Raw genomic sequence first — 14,878 nt, forward strand, 5'->3', positions numbered from 1 at the left:
AATGCAAACTTTGTGTATTCGGTCATCGTTTCAGCCAGCATTATATAACTTGTGGAACTGACTCTCCTGATAGGATCACAGATGTGTGCATGAGTAAAATGGCATTTGATTGTCTCTTCAGCTTAGGATTCACATACCTGGATGTCCATATAGGGATGCATGTCCATTGTCTTAAAAACAAAGAAATTAGAAAATTGTTGTATTTTGTTAATGAATTCATGAGGACACATCCTGCATTCCTACACCTGCAGGAAAGTTGGAAAGGAAGCCTGAACACCACGAAGGAGAGAAGAGGCTTAAAAACTGAGAATAAATAATAGATAGAAAATCTAAACATAAACTAAAATCAGAATGTTGAACTTCCAAAACTTCTTAATATCAAGTTGAGATAAAAAGCAGGAAAAAGTAAACATAAAGCAGTTAGAACAGAAATGTCCATCTACATTGTTCTCAAATACAGTCTGTGTTGACAAAAACAGTCAATTTCAAATTCTAAATTTTAGCAGCAAAAAACAACATTCAAGCTGAAAGGATTTGTCAATTAATGTGGATAATGGATTAACTGTTAAAATCATTTTTAAAGCAGAAATGTCTGAAAATAATTTCAACTTCTCAATTGCGAATGTTTGCTGGTTTTCTGTATCTTGTATTACATTATTATTATTATTACATCTTTAGGTTTTTGACTGTTGGTTGGATAAAACAATCACCCTTGGGCTTTGGGAAAATGTGATCTTCATTGTTCACCATTTCCTAACATTTTATTGACCAAAAGATTCACTGATTTATCAAGAAAATAGGTAATAAATAGGTAAAAATTAGTTAATAAAAACAAAAATCAATGGTTGAAGCCCTGTGAAGCATTTAGGCATTAATTAGATTTTTTTTAATGTATTGTTATGTGTGTGTGTTTGTGAATACACGTCTAATGTGACCACCGCTGCACAGCCACAGTCAAATTAAGATACAAGCTTGCACCATATGGCACAGTTCTCAGTCCGTACTCTATGGATCCCGGCAGCACCAGAGGAATTCTGTACATCTGTCCCGGTCCAGCTGTGAGGAGTCCCCGTGTTCGGAGACACCCACGAGGGGGTTGTGTGACTACTTTCACTGCTGGCTAATTCAACAAAGTTTCAATACAGTGGCCAACCACACAAGTCTGAAATATTTATTAGGGACTTGACAAAAAGATGAAAAATAAATGAAAGTCTTTTTTCATGGTCTTCCAGATTTTCAAAGATTGTTTCATTAAAATTACATGACAATTTCATTTCATGTGTGCGCAATCTATAATCGTCTCCTTCAATGGCACAGTGTATGTATGACCAGCGAGGCTTTACACTCTAAAGATATGTTAAAAATCCAACACTTGTCACTGCTGAGTGGAACATTAACAAGTGGCCATCTTAGATCTATTAACACAGACAGGAATGAGTCTTCATCAGTCATTCAGCTTCTGGATCAGCATTAAACTTATTGAGCGTATGCATATTGTCTAATGGAAGTGATGTATTGCAGTGATGTATTTTCCTGTTTCCAGTCAACTGCTGTCTTGATCATTAACAGGAAGGAAGGCCGAGGGGCAAAAGGGCAGCTTTTAGGTTTTTTTTGTTTTGGTTTTTTTTAAACACAAGACTCTTGGATACTTGGTGTTGCTCAACTTCCGCGATGTGATTGGCACATCCAGCTTTAGGAACATTTCAGGACAAGACTGAAGGCAAAATGTTGCTGACATGATACAGAGATGAGCTGCGTTTGAACAAAGTGATCACACTGCCCTCTGTGGATTAGACTGGAAACCGTGGAAATCAGGTGGGAAACTGCTACAGTACACTGGAGATAAACTTGCTATGGCTTTGTTTTTACATAGAGAGAATAGTTTAGATATAACTTATTTAACAAAATGTATTTTATTAGAAAAACAGTAACACAATAAAGGACAATACAAAGCTTAACAAATGATATAGGTGAGAGTGTCTCTGGGCATTAATGTTGACATTTACAGTAATACAAAAGGGAACAGAGATCATCACTTCATCTGGAACGCAATTTAGAAATAACTTCATACAGTAACATTTACACAACATGGTGCCAGACGCTCACAACCAAATTCCAAAGTAACAGTGAGACAGTCTGGATATTACAAACTCTTGAAAGAAAAAGTATGCATAATTGAAACAAATTGCAAAACTATTTCTCCATAACATTGTCAAACAGAAAATCTCTTTCAGTCTCACACTCAACACAAAGATTACATATAAACGGCTGCAATTCAGAAATTATAGTAACACATTGTTCTATTATTAACTTGTGTGAAAAATCAGGGTGGTTGTAAATCCCCCTAGAAAACCATCTTTGTGAAGCCTTGTGTGTAGTGAAAAGTACTTCTGCTATGTTGTCTGTGTCTGTGTGTGTGTGTGTGAGTGTGAGTGTGTGTGTGTGTACTAATGACTATTTTCATTACAGATTAAAGTGTCAATAAAATGACATAAAATAGTTTATAATGTCCATTCTCAGATGTCTTTTTTTGTCTCACCAACAAAAACCCCCCCCACAGATATTCAGCTTACTATCATATATGACAGAGAGCAGCAGCAAATTCTCACATTGTAGCAACTAGAAACAGAAATGTTTAGGATTTATGCTTCAAAAATGACTAAAACAATCGACTGATTAAAGAGTTGTCAATTACTTTCCCGTCAATCGACTGTTTCACCTTTACTTTGTTGCAACAAGGAAAATATTCAACATCTTTAGTTTTCTCTACAGCAGAAATGTTTTCAGTTTCATATATAATCAGTTCAACCGAGACAGAAGATGAACTGACATCATCGTCCACATCCAAAAGTCTTATTCCACTCTTCATACAGCTCTAAGTCTTTAGATGAGACGCTGGGTCGTACAGTCTTCAAGGCCTCCTGGAAGTCACTGTAGAGGATTGGGCGCACCTGATCTGCGGTGATAGTGGCGATGTCGTTGAGCTGGATGCTGCGGATGGGCCCCAGGGCTGCCTCTCGACACAGCTGAGTCATATCAGCTCCGGAGAAGCCCTCGGTCGCCGCCATCACTCTCTCCAGTTCTTCCTCCCTCAGCAGGTTCTTCTCTCGAGCCATGAGGTTAGTGACTATCTGCCGTCGCGCGGCTCCTTCGGGCAGGGGGATGTATAACCTCTTTGCCAGGCGTCGCCGGGCGGCCTCGTCTATCTCCTGAGGCCGGTTAGTGGCGCCCACCACCAGGATGCGGTCCTCAGCCGCTGTGGCCGCCCCATCCAGCTGAACCAGAAACTCTGTCTTGATCCTGCGTGACGAGTCGTGCTCCCCGTCTGTCCGCTGGGACAACAGTGAGTCAATTTCATCGATGAAGATGACAGCAGGCTGGTGGCAGCGGGCGATGGCAAACAGGGCTCGCACCATTTTTTCTCCTTCACCGACCCACTTGGATGTGAGTGATGAAGCGCTGATGCTAAAGAATGTGGCACCTGACTGGCATGCTATGCATTTTCCTATCAGGGTTTTCCCGGTCCCTGGGGGTCCAAACAGCAGGATGCCTTTGGGTGGACCACGGAGGCCAGTAAAGATGTCGGGTCGCAGCATGGGCCAAACCACAATCTCCTTTATGGTAGTCTTAGCAAACTCCAGGCCTGCTATGTCGTCCCAGATCACAGGAGGCCCATGGTCCATGATCTCACTCATGATCAGCTCCACGATCTTTGGCTCAAAGTTTTTCAGGCGCTCATCTAGAATCTGGGGTTCCTGATTAGAACTGTGTCGTGCCCCGCTCTCTTCCTCCTCTTGTCGTGGTACAGGTGACACAAATTTAGAAAACGTACCTCGAGGCCTGTTGGCGCCGAGGGATTTCTTCACACTTGCTGCCATCCCAGGGGTCTGACCTCTCTGGGGCTGATGGGAATGTTTTTTCTGTTGCTCAATTATAAACTGCTCGTGAGCTGTTTTAAAGTTACTTCCAGCTCTCGGGTCAGGGCCTGCTTGACCGCCATGTGGGCCCCTGCCACCATCACCTCCATCTGAGTTGTAAAAGTTCTTCCTCTTAGATGGATGGGAGGTGGGGAAGAAGGAGGACTGATAGTTTTGTGTGCTGCCTGCAGAGCCAGGGTTGCACTGTGGGGGAACTGAGGAGGGATGACCAAACACAGACTGTGCTCGGGCTGGAGGTCGGGAGAATGAGTTGGGATTTCCTGAGATCTCCTCAGAGCCTCTTGGCCTCTCTGTAGGAATATTAGCAGGAGCAGGATTACTGGCAGTGTTGTTAAACTCTGTTTTAGGCTGTGGTGGTCCTGCGGGTTTGAAGAACGCACCCTCTGACCTGACTCCAGTAAGGGAAGCGGACAGGGAGCTGACTCTGCTCTCTTGTCCAACAGATATGTTAACATCTGCTGGTGCCACCAGGGAGCCTCCTCCCCCTGTCCCTGCCTGAATCATCTTCTGCACGCAGGGCAACTCCAGCACACTCTCCATGGTGAGAGAGGACTCCCATTTTTCGCTGTGGTTCCTCTGATTGCGGGCCAGATGCAGTGCGCTCTCTGCATAGTTGTTAAGCCCTGTGCGGGGGTCATCTGAGTCCAGCACTGCGGCGTAGCGCTCAGAGTAGGTCCTGAGCAGGCTGGCCATGCCGGCCTGAGAGAGCTGGGAGCTTGCCCATGCATACTGAATGGAGAGGATGTGGGCCCGGTAGGAATCTGCCGTCTGTTCAGGTGTACAGTTGCCAGATGAAATGTCAAAGGACCTTCTCTGCCACTCGTCCAGGTGTGCACCACTCATGCCTGGCCTGTTCCAGCCTGGTGAAGGAGAGGGGACCAAAGTTATTAAATATACATGACCTCAGTAACAGCCAAGCCACACATTACCTGTGACCCATAACACAGAAGTTATAACTCATATCATTATGTTGTTGGATGTGAGTATATGATACAAGGACCTTGTTACAGCTCGGACAGAACACAGCAGTTCGTGCTCTGACGAAAACCAGATAGAGAGCCCACATTACTCCATTGGTTACCTGTCTGTCACAGAATTCATTTTAAAATTATTTTATTGGTTTTTAAATCACTGAATGTCCCGTCTTATCTGTTTGACATGGTTAAGCTATATGTGGCTGCTAGGTCCCGTAGATCCTCTGGCTCAAACCTCTTGATTGTTCCTGAGGTCAGAACTAAAAGGCACAGAGAGGCAGCCTTCGTTAATTACGCCCCAAATCTCTGAAACAGTCTGCCTGAGTGTCTAAGGGGCTCTAGCCTAAATCGTGAGAGACATCTTTTTACCGCTGCTTTCCCCTGAAGTGTTTTTACCTGGCGGTTGTTCTACCTTGTCTTGTCCTGTCATTTTAATTTAATTTCTTATTTTCCTTGTTTTTAGTGTTTTATCATAAACACTATGATTATCTGCTTTGATATTAAGCACTTTGTGTTGCATTTTATGAATGAATTGTGCTATATAAATAAAGTATATTATTATAATTGTTAGAGGGGTACACCAGTGATTTAGTATTGCCTTCCCATACAGCTAGGAGACTCAAAGGACAGATTAAGGAAGCATGGTGAAAACTGAGGGAGCAAAGGCTGAGATATCCTGTCTATTAGTCTCTAGTTTGGGTTATACTCTGAAAATACCACATTTCCCATGATGTGAATCAATGACATCTCTACATTAGACCCAGCTGCCTTTTAAACTCCGTATAATTCAGCATGTAAACTTGGTGGGATGCCTCTTTAACTATCAAGCAGTTAAATAATTTGAGGGATGTGTAAACTTAGCTCCACTGGAAGTTCATTTATAGAACTACTGCGGTTTCCTTTAACTTTAGGTTAGTACCACTGACAAGAAGAAACAAGTTTACTCAAACACAAATACAAACACACACACACACACACACACACACACACACACACACACACACACACACACACACATACACATACACATACAACAATACTGCAGATGTCACTTACTATTAGTGATATCTTCTTATATTATGACAAAAATAAGAACATGACCAACACAAACTTACAACGCTAACTTGTAGAAAGCTGTTGTAACCTCGCTGGACGACTCATTTATTCCCGCCACCTGGTTTCTTCCTCCACAGTAACTTCCTGTCTCGTTCCATATCGCTTTCTGTGAACACGCATTCGTCCCTTTCAACGTCACTTCCGCCGGGTGTAAAACACCAGCGGGTACCAAACTTTTTTCGTTTCTTTCGTTATTGAATTAAAAAAACATCGAATTAAGATGAAATATGGGCACTATAAAGAGCTGTTTCGGAGGCAAATAACTGCATTAAAAATATTGGAACGGGACTCAAACTTGTCACCACTTGTGGGTGCTCCATTTATCCTCCAGCTTAGCCAGGAGACCGGGCACTATCCGTTAATGTGTTATTATACGGCTCAATCAACTTCTAGATGCAGCTTCTTGATTAATAATACTTAATTGGTAAATACTACACAGTTGCATCAATATTATGAAACCCTCTCTTGAGTTTTAAACTGATTTTCCCGGGACTATGATTCAACACTGGTGTGATACAAGCCGTTAACTGGTGAGGTCTACGACGCCATCTTGTGGATATAATGCGCTAAACACAATTAAAGATCAAATGGTCGCATTGTCCCTTTGCATTCTGGGAATTGTAGTGCGTACGCCGTTTTAAAATTCAGCTGGAGACTGAATTCCAATGTACATGCATTTACAAAGGCATTATACTTATCCATAAATTGTATTCAAAATCATCTTTGTTCACTTTTATTACATAAAACAAACACAAAATATGAACTACGCGAGATATCAGTGGAGACAAAAACTACATTAACCACAACCGTGGAGCTTTGTGTTCATGCTGTCGACACTAGACAGCAGTGGTTGCGGAGCTTTCAGAGAATGAAAACACACGAAAATGGGCTGCGTTTGTGATATTGTATAGCTAACTAGCAAATAGTTTACGTTTCCCACTATTTATCATTTAGGAGGGATATTATTGAGGAGGGATACCAGAAAAGTTGCTAACAACGGTCGCAGTCCGTTAGCTAAACCGCAGACGGGATGTAACGTAAATGCAGACTGGACCAGCCGCAGGAGCCGGTAGCAGCAGGCAGTCACACCCTTGTCTGGAGACACTGGAGGAGCCCTGTCTGCCGAGCAACAAGAAACTGCTATCCTTCGTATGTTGAGATGTGTTGTAACCTTATAGCTATAGCCTCAGAAGTCTGAATTGGATATTAAGTTGACGGGGGGAGTGTGGACAGGATATGACTGACTCATCATCATGGCACGGACAGAGATAACCCTGACCAGTCTGTCTGCTGCAGAGCCAACCAGACAGCATCACAACTAGCAAGAAAGTTGTTTATTAGCTGTTTTATTATTATTATCCCCACCACTCTCTACTGTGGCATAATGAATACGCCGGTGTACACCTTTGTCACCCGTGACGACAACAGCACTGTTTATGCAGAAGTTTCCAAAATCCTCCTCTCGACTGGACAGTGGAAGAGGCTGAAAAGAGACAATCCCAGATTCAACTTGATGCTTGGTGAACGGAACAGATTACCCTTTGGACGTCTAGGTAAGCCGTGGGTTTTCTTACTTCACATGATGCTGACAGTGTGCTATAATTGGTGTCCACCCACTCAGGATGAGACAGCTGCTGTGACTATGCAGGGCTGCTTGCTCCAACTTCCTGTTGGAAGAAGTGTCCTGCCAATGGCCCTAATTTAAATGTGCAGTCTAGGCCCATGAAGGTATTTGAATGCATTTTGAAATGTTTTTTTCTTGGATTTTACAGGTCATGAACCAGGACTGGTGCAGCTGGTGAATTACTACAGAGGAGCAGACAAGCTTTGCAGGAAGGCGTCTTTGGTCAAGTGTGTATATTATCAAAATCTATATCTTATGTAATGTGTTTTTCTGTAAGTAAATTATTCAAAGGGGATAACATTAGCTGACCATTATCTTTCTTCACCACCAGGCTAATAAAGACCAGCCCAGAGCTGTCCGACTCCTCTAACTGGTTTCCAGAATCCTACATCATCTATCCCACTAACCTCAACACCCCCGTCGCTCCGGCTACAAACGGCATCAGCCATCTGAAAAACAATCCCAAGACTGACGAGCGAGAAGTTTTCTTGGCCTCCTATCACTCTAAAAAAGAAAGTGGGGAGGGGACAGTGTGGATAGCCAAGTCGTCTGCTGGAGCTAAAGGTAAAATCAATTATTCAAGTTTTATTGGTTCATTGGTAGTCAGACATTCTCTCTATGATGTTTTCTTAGATTATATTCAATTAAATTGAAAGGATAACGCAACCCGTCTAATGTATTTTGAAAAGTTATGTTCTTCAGTTTAGGATGTGGCAGAAAGCATCCAGTGGCATCTTAACATATTCTGTTTTCTTGCAACAGGTGCTGGTATTTTGATATCCCATGATGCTAATCAACTGCTGGAGTATATTGACAATCAGGGACAAGTTCATGTTATTCAGAAGTACCTGGAGAAACCTCTTCTTCTGGAGCCGGGACATAGGAAGTTTGACATCAGGCAAGTCTTTCATGTTTAACGCACTGACAGAAAATATGCGTCTGGACTTTTTAACTCTCGTGCTGATTGTGCTCTTATGGTTTATGTTATGCTATTACCAGGAGCTGGGTGCTTGTAGATCATCAGTACAACATCTATTTATACCGGGAGGGCGTGCTGCGGACTTCCTCCGAGCCCTACAACAGCTCCGACCTCCAGGACATGACCAGCCACCTGACCAACCACTGCATCCAGAAGGAGCACTCGCAGAACTACGGACGATACGAGGAGGGGAACGAGATGTTCTTTGATGAGTTCAGGCTGTACCTGCTGAACACTCACAATGTCACCCTGGAGACCACCATATTGTCTCAGATCAAGCAGATCATAAAGTAGGTCCTTTTTGTCAGATTGCAGCTAATACAGAGGTTAGCAGCTGTCTGCTTTCACAATTTTTAAATGAATATACTGTCCTTACATCCCAACCAAAACACAGAAACCAGCACATACTGGACGTGTGGTTAGAGACGTTCTCTTTAATATGCTTTTGAAACATGCAGATTGAGTTATGTCACATGATCACTGGATGATATTTCACTCTTCTAGATAGCTGGAAACCAACAACAATGTTACAGATGCAACATTAGATAATCTGCTGTTTTTGCTGTAGCATGTGCTGAGCTACTGATTTCATCTTGTAAATAAGTGATCTCATTACTGCTTCATAGCACAATATCTATTCCATTTTAATGGCATTTTTAACTGCAACATGACTGAAGATAAAACAGTTGACAAAACGTTTGACTGGTGTCATAAAGCATTTCAGTATTATAATGGTATAGTATAGTATTTTTTAAATATTGGATTATTACCTCTTCACTAGACATTATAGTTGGATCTCCAGTGCAGCATAAAGGTTAGCGATCACTTAATGCTGCTTTGAAATGTTTCAAATTAATTGTGTTACCTGTAGAGCTGCAATGATCAGTCGATTCATAGATTATTCAATCAGCAGAGAATTACTTGACAACTATTTTGATATTCGGTTCATTGTTTAAGTCAGTTTTTAAGCAAAAATGCCACATTGTTGATGGTCTCAACTTCTGAAATGACAATCTGCTGCTTATTGTTGCCTTTAAGGACGGTTGCACAATTTTAACAGTCAGATGCCCAAATGAACATTGAAATGGGTTTTTCTTCCTCCCGTTCATACTGGCCATTAGCAGATCCCTTCATAATACACAAACACCAAAATCCACAGTCCTCCTGTGCAAAAATATATTTAAAAGTTTATCTGAAAGCTGATATGAAGCTTCAGCAACATTATCTTTCAACATTACAGTCTTTTTAGTGCCAAAGTCCCTCTTTTTGTTACTATACTCCTACCGCAGCTCAACAGGGAAACACAAAGAGGGAATTTGATGCTAAAAAGACCACTTGATATGACTAACTCAGACTGCTGAAGCCTCAAATAAGCTTCACATCAACTTCTAAATGCATTTTTACACTAAATGACTGTGTGGACGCACTGTGGATTTTGGTCCTCATCACCTTACATCAAAAGCGCATTTGAAGGATCTTTTAATATCCAGTATGATCAGGAGGAATGATTACAGTGAGGAAAACCTCTTTCACTGATCATGTGGGCACCTGACTTGAAAAGCTGTGAACCCGTCTTTTAACACTGTAGTAAATTGAATATATTTAGGTTTAGACTGCTGGTCAGACAAAACAAGACATTTGATAGCATCACCTCGGGCTGTGGGAAATGGTGACGGGCATTTTTCACAGTTTTCTGTTGTTTTATAGACCAAATGTTTAATTGAGAAAATAATTGGTGGATCAATCAATAATGAAAATAATGATAAGTTTCAGCCCTGCCTACCTGATTGGACGGGGCATTAAGTCATTTTAGTCTTTGTTAGATGACTGACAAGCTGAAAAAAAGGAAGTATAAAGGTCAAGAGTAAAACAATTTGAAACTATGCACATGATGAATAAAAATGATAAGAATGTAATAATAAAACCATTAAAAAAGACTTAAATGCACAATGAATAAAAGAAAAACTAGATGAAACAGGAAAGTAAAACATGTTCTTCTCTGACATGATTTTGCCGTCTGGTTTTACAGGAGCTGTCTGTCATGTATCGAGCCGGCGATCAGCACCAAGCACCTGTCTTATCAGAGCTTCCAGCTCTTTGGATTTGATTTCATGGTGGACGAGAGCTTCAAAGTGTGGCTCATTGAGATCAATGGAGCTCCAGCCTGTGCACAGTCAGTACCAGTTGATGATGCACGTTAAAATTGTATTTTTAGGATTTTATTTTTGCATCTTTTTACAATATGAGAGAAACAATCTGTGAATGTATTTCAAAAGATCAAACCCTAATGATCTGAAATGATCTTGTGTCTTTGTTGGAATATTCTCTGCTCTCTTTAAGCCAATGTTGTTTGTTTGTTTGCTTGTTTTTCTTCATCCAGGCACAGAGTCAGAAACAGGAAATGTTTTAGAAAGTTTTTATTATTTGAAAAGCCAAACATCTGAATTTTGTTTCTCTTAATTATTTTGCGTTTTGCCTCTTTAATGAACTTGAATGTTTTCCGATACAAAAGTGTCATCTCATTAATACTCCCTTCCTCCCCCAGGAAACTATACCCAGAGCTCTGTCAGGGTATAGTGGACGTGGCTATTTCCAGCTTATTCACCATGAACAACGGCGGCGACCCTTCCTCAGCTTCCTCTTCACCTTACTCCTCCTCCCCATCCTCCACGTTCACCACCAACTCCACCAACTGCTCCTCTCCCAAACTGAGAGGTCCCCTCCACGTGGGCCCTTTCACTCGACTGTAAGCACACGCTCAAATATTCCTCCCGTCTCCTCTATACTAGAAGCTTCTTCCATGCTCTGTCCTCACTCCTAAACTCCACCTGAGAAGTAGCACATGCCTTTTAATTGTACCTCGCCCGTCACACCTGGAGCGAGTCTCGCTTTTTATGGAAATCACTGATCTGCAGAAATGATCTCTGCTCTCCTGATTATGCATATTATGAATCTGAGGAAGCGACAAACTTTCTGGGAGTTTCCAAATGAGGACAGATGCCCTTCCATCTCAGTTCCACCACCACCTGTTTCTCCCCAAATAGATTCATGAATGGAGGTCTGAAGGATGCAGAGACGCTCCAACTGAGACTGTAGTGCCTTACATTTCCAACCATGCTCCCTTAAAAAGACTGCCAGTTAGCTTGCTCTATTACTGTGACTTGTACTTGTTCTAAAAGCCTTTGCACTGTTGCTGAATACATCCATACATCTATTCAGTCAGGTCAGTCCACAAGAATTAGCATAAAATAGACACCTTGTTATTTGAGCTCTTAGTGAATTTGTGGGATTTTGAATGCTAATTTTCTCATCAGACACTTTTTTTCTTATTTTTAATTTTTTTTTTTAATTTCAGCTTGCCTGCAGCGACCTATACACATTGTTTTCAATGAGGAATGCTAGCAGTAAAGAAGCTATGATGGATATGATTAAACTTGTAAAGACTAACGTACTAACCTAACGTGTCTGATGAGATAAACATTCAAGATGTCAAGATCAACATTGCTCTTAACCGGAGTGTTTGGACACTACATATTATTAACATTGAGGACAACGGGGGGGCATTAGTGAGCAGGGAGGCCGTCCTTCAGCTGGGAAACCCAGGTTTAATCCCGTCCCAACAAGCTCTGCTAAAGTGTTCGTGACCTTTGACCTTTCTATTGCAGTGATGGAAAATCTAAAATGAAGTATTAGCCTCTGTTCTCAACTCTTTCCAGCCGAAGACATCTTGAGGTTTTATTTTTCATTAGGAAGAGAGCATGTTTGTGTGAAAGCATGTAGGCGTTTGCATCCTCATACACATCCACACAGCACCGTTTGCCCTAACGTCTGTTTTTTTTTTTTCCTGATCTATGAAAAGCTAGACTGTAATTGTAAAGTGTCGTCAACATGTGTGTGGATTTTTGAACTGTCGAAATGAAATTAGAGTAGATTGTACAAAGTGTGTTACTACGGCCCCATGAAATGAAACTTCACATCATAAACAACATTTTTGTTCAAAGGAAATCTGATAATGACAAAAAACATGCCCTCATTCATACTTCATACACTACTCTTATAATCATTCTGTGTCAAATTGTGTTTTTACCAAAGAGAAGTCAGTGGCAACCAGAAAGTCACAGTATACAGACACTAATCTTCATCTCGTCACTGCCTCTTCTTCGGTTACTGCTGGTGTTTGATCATGTCACCAACTGGCTTTTTAAAAAACTGTTATCAAGGTTTCACATCATGGATGACTGATTTTTTTTTCAGTTTCATGGGGTCCCTAAACTATTTTACTTCTCTGCTTTTGTTTTGACTGTCGGTCTCTTTGTGAATAGATGAGACCTGAGAGGTGTAGCTCTCCTAGATGACTTGTGTCCAATCTTATTATGTTACTGTTTGTTGAAAAAGGAATGCAAACTTGTTTCTGTAGACATGAAACTTTCAAATAGCTTGACTTTTGTGACAGTTGGGTAGTTTCCTGCTCCTCAGTGGCGACTGTTCCCACTGAAGTTCAACTTTAGCGTGCTCATTTAGCTTCAGAGTAAGTCGTTACAGCAGTTTTAGTAGGTAGGTGTGTCATAATTTCACTATCCCTGCTGTTCCTCTGTTTTAACCTCATTTCATATGTGTGGAGACTTTGTTTCTCGTGTCTTGAGTTTCATAAGTTAAGGGACATCATAAGAGCATTTATTTATGTTTTAATCACTGTGTATTTGTGTTTACAAGTTAACTCTGAGGAATGAAGGATGTGTAAGTGGCTGACAACAATAAGTTGTGTCTGTGTGATGTGCTGAATGTCAGGAAGATGGAATAGTTACAGGGCAGGTTACACCGACATGAATTCATTATTATTCTATGAAAGCAAATATGAATCAATTTCTGTTGTGCTCAGTATTACAGAGCCCTGTTGTAGCTGAAAAAAAGGTTTGGAAAGATATAATATAATGTAAGTAGATAATGTCATGATTGTGTTGACAGATGGGATACAGGTGTGACTGCTGATTTTTGGAAATATCAAAAGCAAACTTTCAGTATTTTTTTTAATTAAATTTGTAGGGAAATGTCTTTCCATCAAAGGGAAGGGTGCCTTAGAGGGAGTTGCATATTGATAAAAAGAAGCAATGGACCTCCAGCATTTAAATGCACCTTCATTTGTTTGTTTGTATTGAAGTGAATTTGCCTCATTCATTTTTAGACCTTTAGACTTTTAAATTCAATGATGTCGTTTCCTCTTATTCAGAGTTTCTTTGCACATCATTTTTTATCATGTTTCTTCTCATGTGTTTCATATTCCTATTTTGATGTTTCCTAGATTTCCTCATTTTTACCAAAGATAAAACTCCTGCTGTATTTTCAGTGTCTAATAATGTTTTGTAGTTGCTATAATCTGGACATTATCTCATTAATTGGCCAACATGATCTAAAAGCAAGTGTCATATTCAGAGGGATGTACGTGTTGTGTTTTTGTTAGGTGATGTTTTATCCAGAATCTTGCATGAGCATTTGTCTTTATCAGAAACAATATTACTAGAATAAAATATTATGACCATTATCGAGCTTCTGTCATGCATATTTCTACACTAGGTGGTCTACTTGACTCAGTCGGCAAAGACCAACTCTGATACTTATCTTCTCATCAAAAAGGAAAACAAAACTACTTTTCCAAAAGGTTCAACTATTTCTTTAATATCCGTATAGTTCTTCTGGCTACCAAGCAACACTGAACAAGATGAAGGAAGTCTAGTTTATCTGGACTGTGAGCTTGTGGATAAGAAACTGAAAAACAGGAACATGTAAAGGTTGATGTGATACAACAGTCCTGTAATAAATGTTCAGTTTTTGCTTCAATTTTGTTTTAGTTGTTTGTGTGTTGACTTCATTCTGTGGTATATTATACTGATGTATCCTTTTCTGAAGGTCATGTAGATTTCATTGCAACATAAATGCATCAGAGAGAGAAGCAATGAAAACAAATAGGAACGCAAACCACAGCAATGGAAAAAAAACTGATAATAACCAGTAACTCATCAATAAAGAGTCAAGTGTTTCTCACTTTATAATAAGCCATTAGATCTGCAGTTATACATGTTGGTAAGTCATTGATAAAGAGTTTTTCCACTACAACAATCCATCAAGTTAGTATGAATCTGCTCTTGTGAAGCTCAACGTGGTACATCTGCAAAAATGAGCTTTGCAGTACAATAATATACCTCCAATGTTGAATTCGAGTGTGCAAAATGAATCCACTGGTGAAATGGAG

At 40.6% G+C, this 14,878-nt stretch overlaps 2 protein-coding genes across 3 annotated transcripts; one reads left to right on the forward strand and one right to left on the reverse strand.

The window, feature by feature from the left end:
* Positions 1-1,890: 1,890 nt before the first annotated feature.
* Positions 1,891-6,205, reverse strand: fignl1 (fidgetin-like 1). 2 transcript variants are annotated; one of them, XM_042433370.1, is made up of 2 exons: positions 6,028-6,205; positions 1,891-4,798 (listed from the first exon to the last, which is right to left on the reverse strand). In XM_042433370.1, exon 2 carries the CDS (start codon positions 4,779-4,781, stop codon positions 2,832-2,834), a length of 1,950 nt encoding a protein of 649 aa, XP_042289304.1. In that variant the 5' UTR covers positions 4,782-4,798; positions 6,028-6,205; the 3' UTR covers positions 1,891-2,831. The 2 variants fall into 2 exon arrangements, with proteins under 2 accessions (XP_042289304.1, XP_042289306.1); XM_042433372.1 differs by having other exon boundaries at positions 5,969-6,056.
* A 605-nt stretch (positions 6,206-6,810) lies between these two features.
* On the forward strand, positions 6,811-14,466 carry ttl (tubulin tyrosine ligase). Its single transcript, XM_042433373.1, has 7 exons — positions 6,811-7,581; positions 7,801-7,879; positions 7,984-8,216; positions 8,415-8,550; positions 8,652-8,921; positions 10,661-10,804; positions 11,177-14,466. Exons 1-7 carry the CDS (start codon positions 7,413-7,415, stop codon positions 11,379-11,381), a joined length of 1,236 nt encoding a protein of 411 aa, XP_042289307.1. The 5' UTR covers positions 6,811-7,412; the 3' UTR covers positions 11,382-14,466.
* The last annotated feature ends 412 nt before the right edge of the window (positions 14,467-14,878 follow it).

Source organism: Thunnus maccoyii, chromosome 14 (assembly GCF_910596095.1).
Source record: "Thunnus maccoyii chromosome 14, fThuMac1.1, whole genome shotgun sequence".
In the NCBI taxonomy this organism is placed as follows: Eukaryota; Metazoa; Chordata; class Actinopteri; order Scombriformes; family Scombridae; genus Thunnus; species Thunnus maccoyii.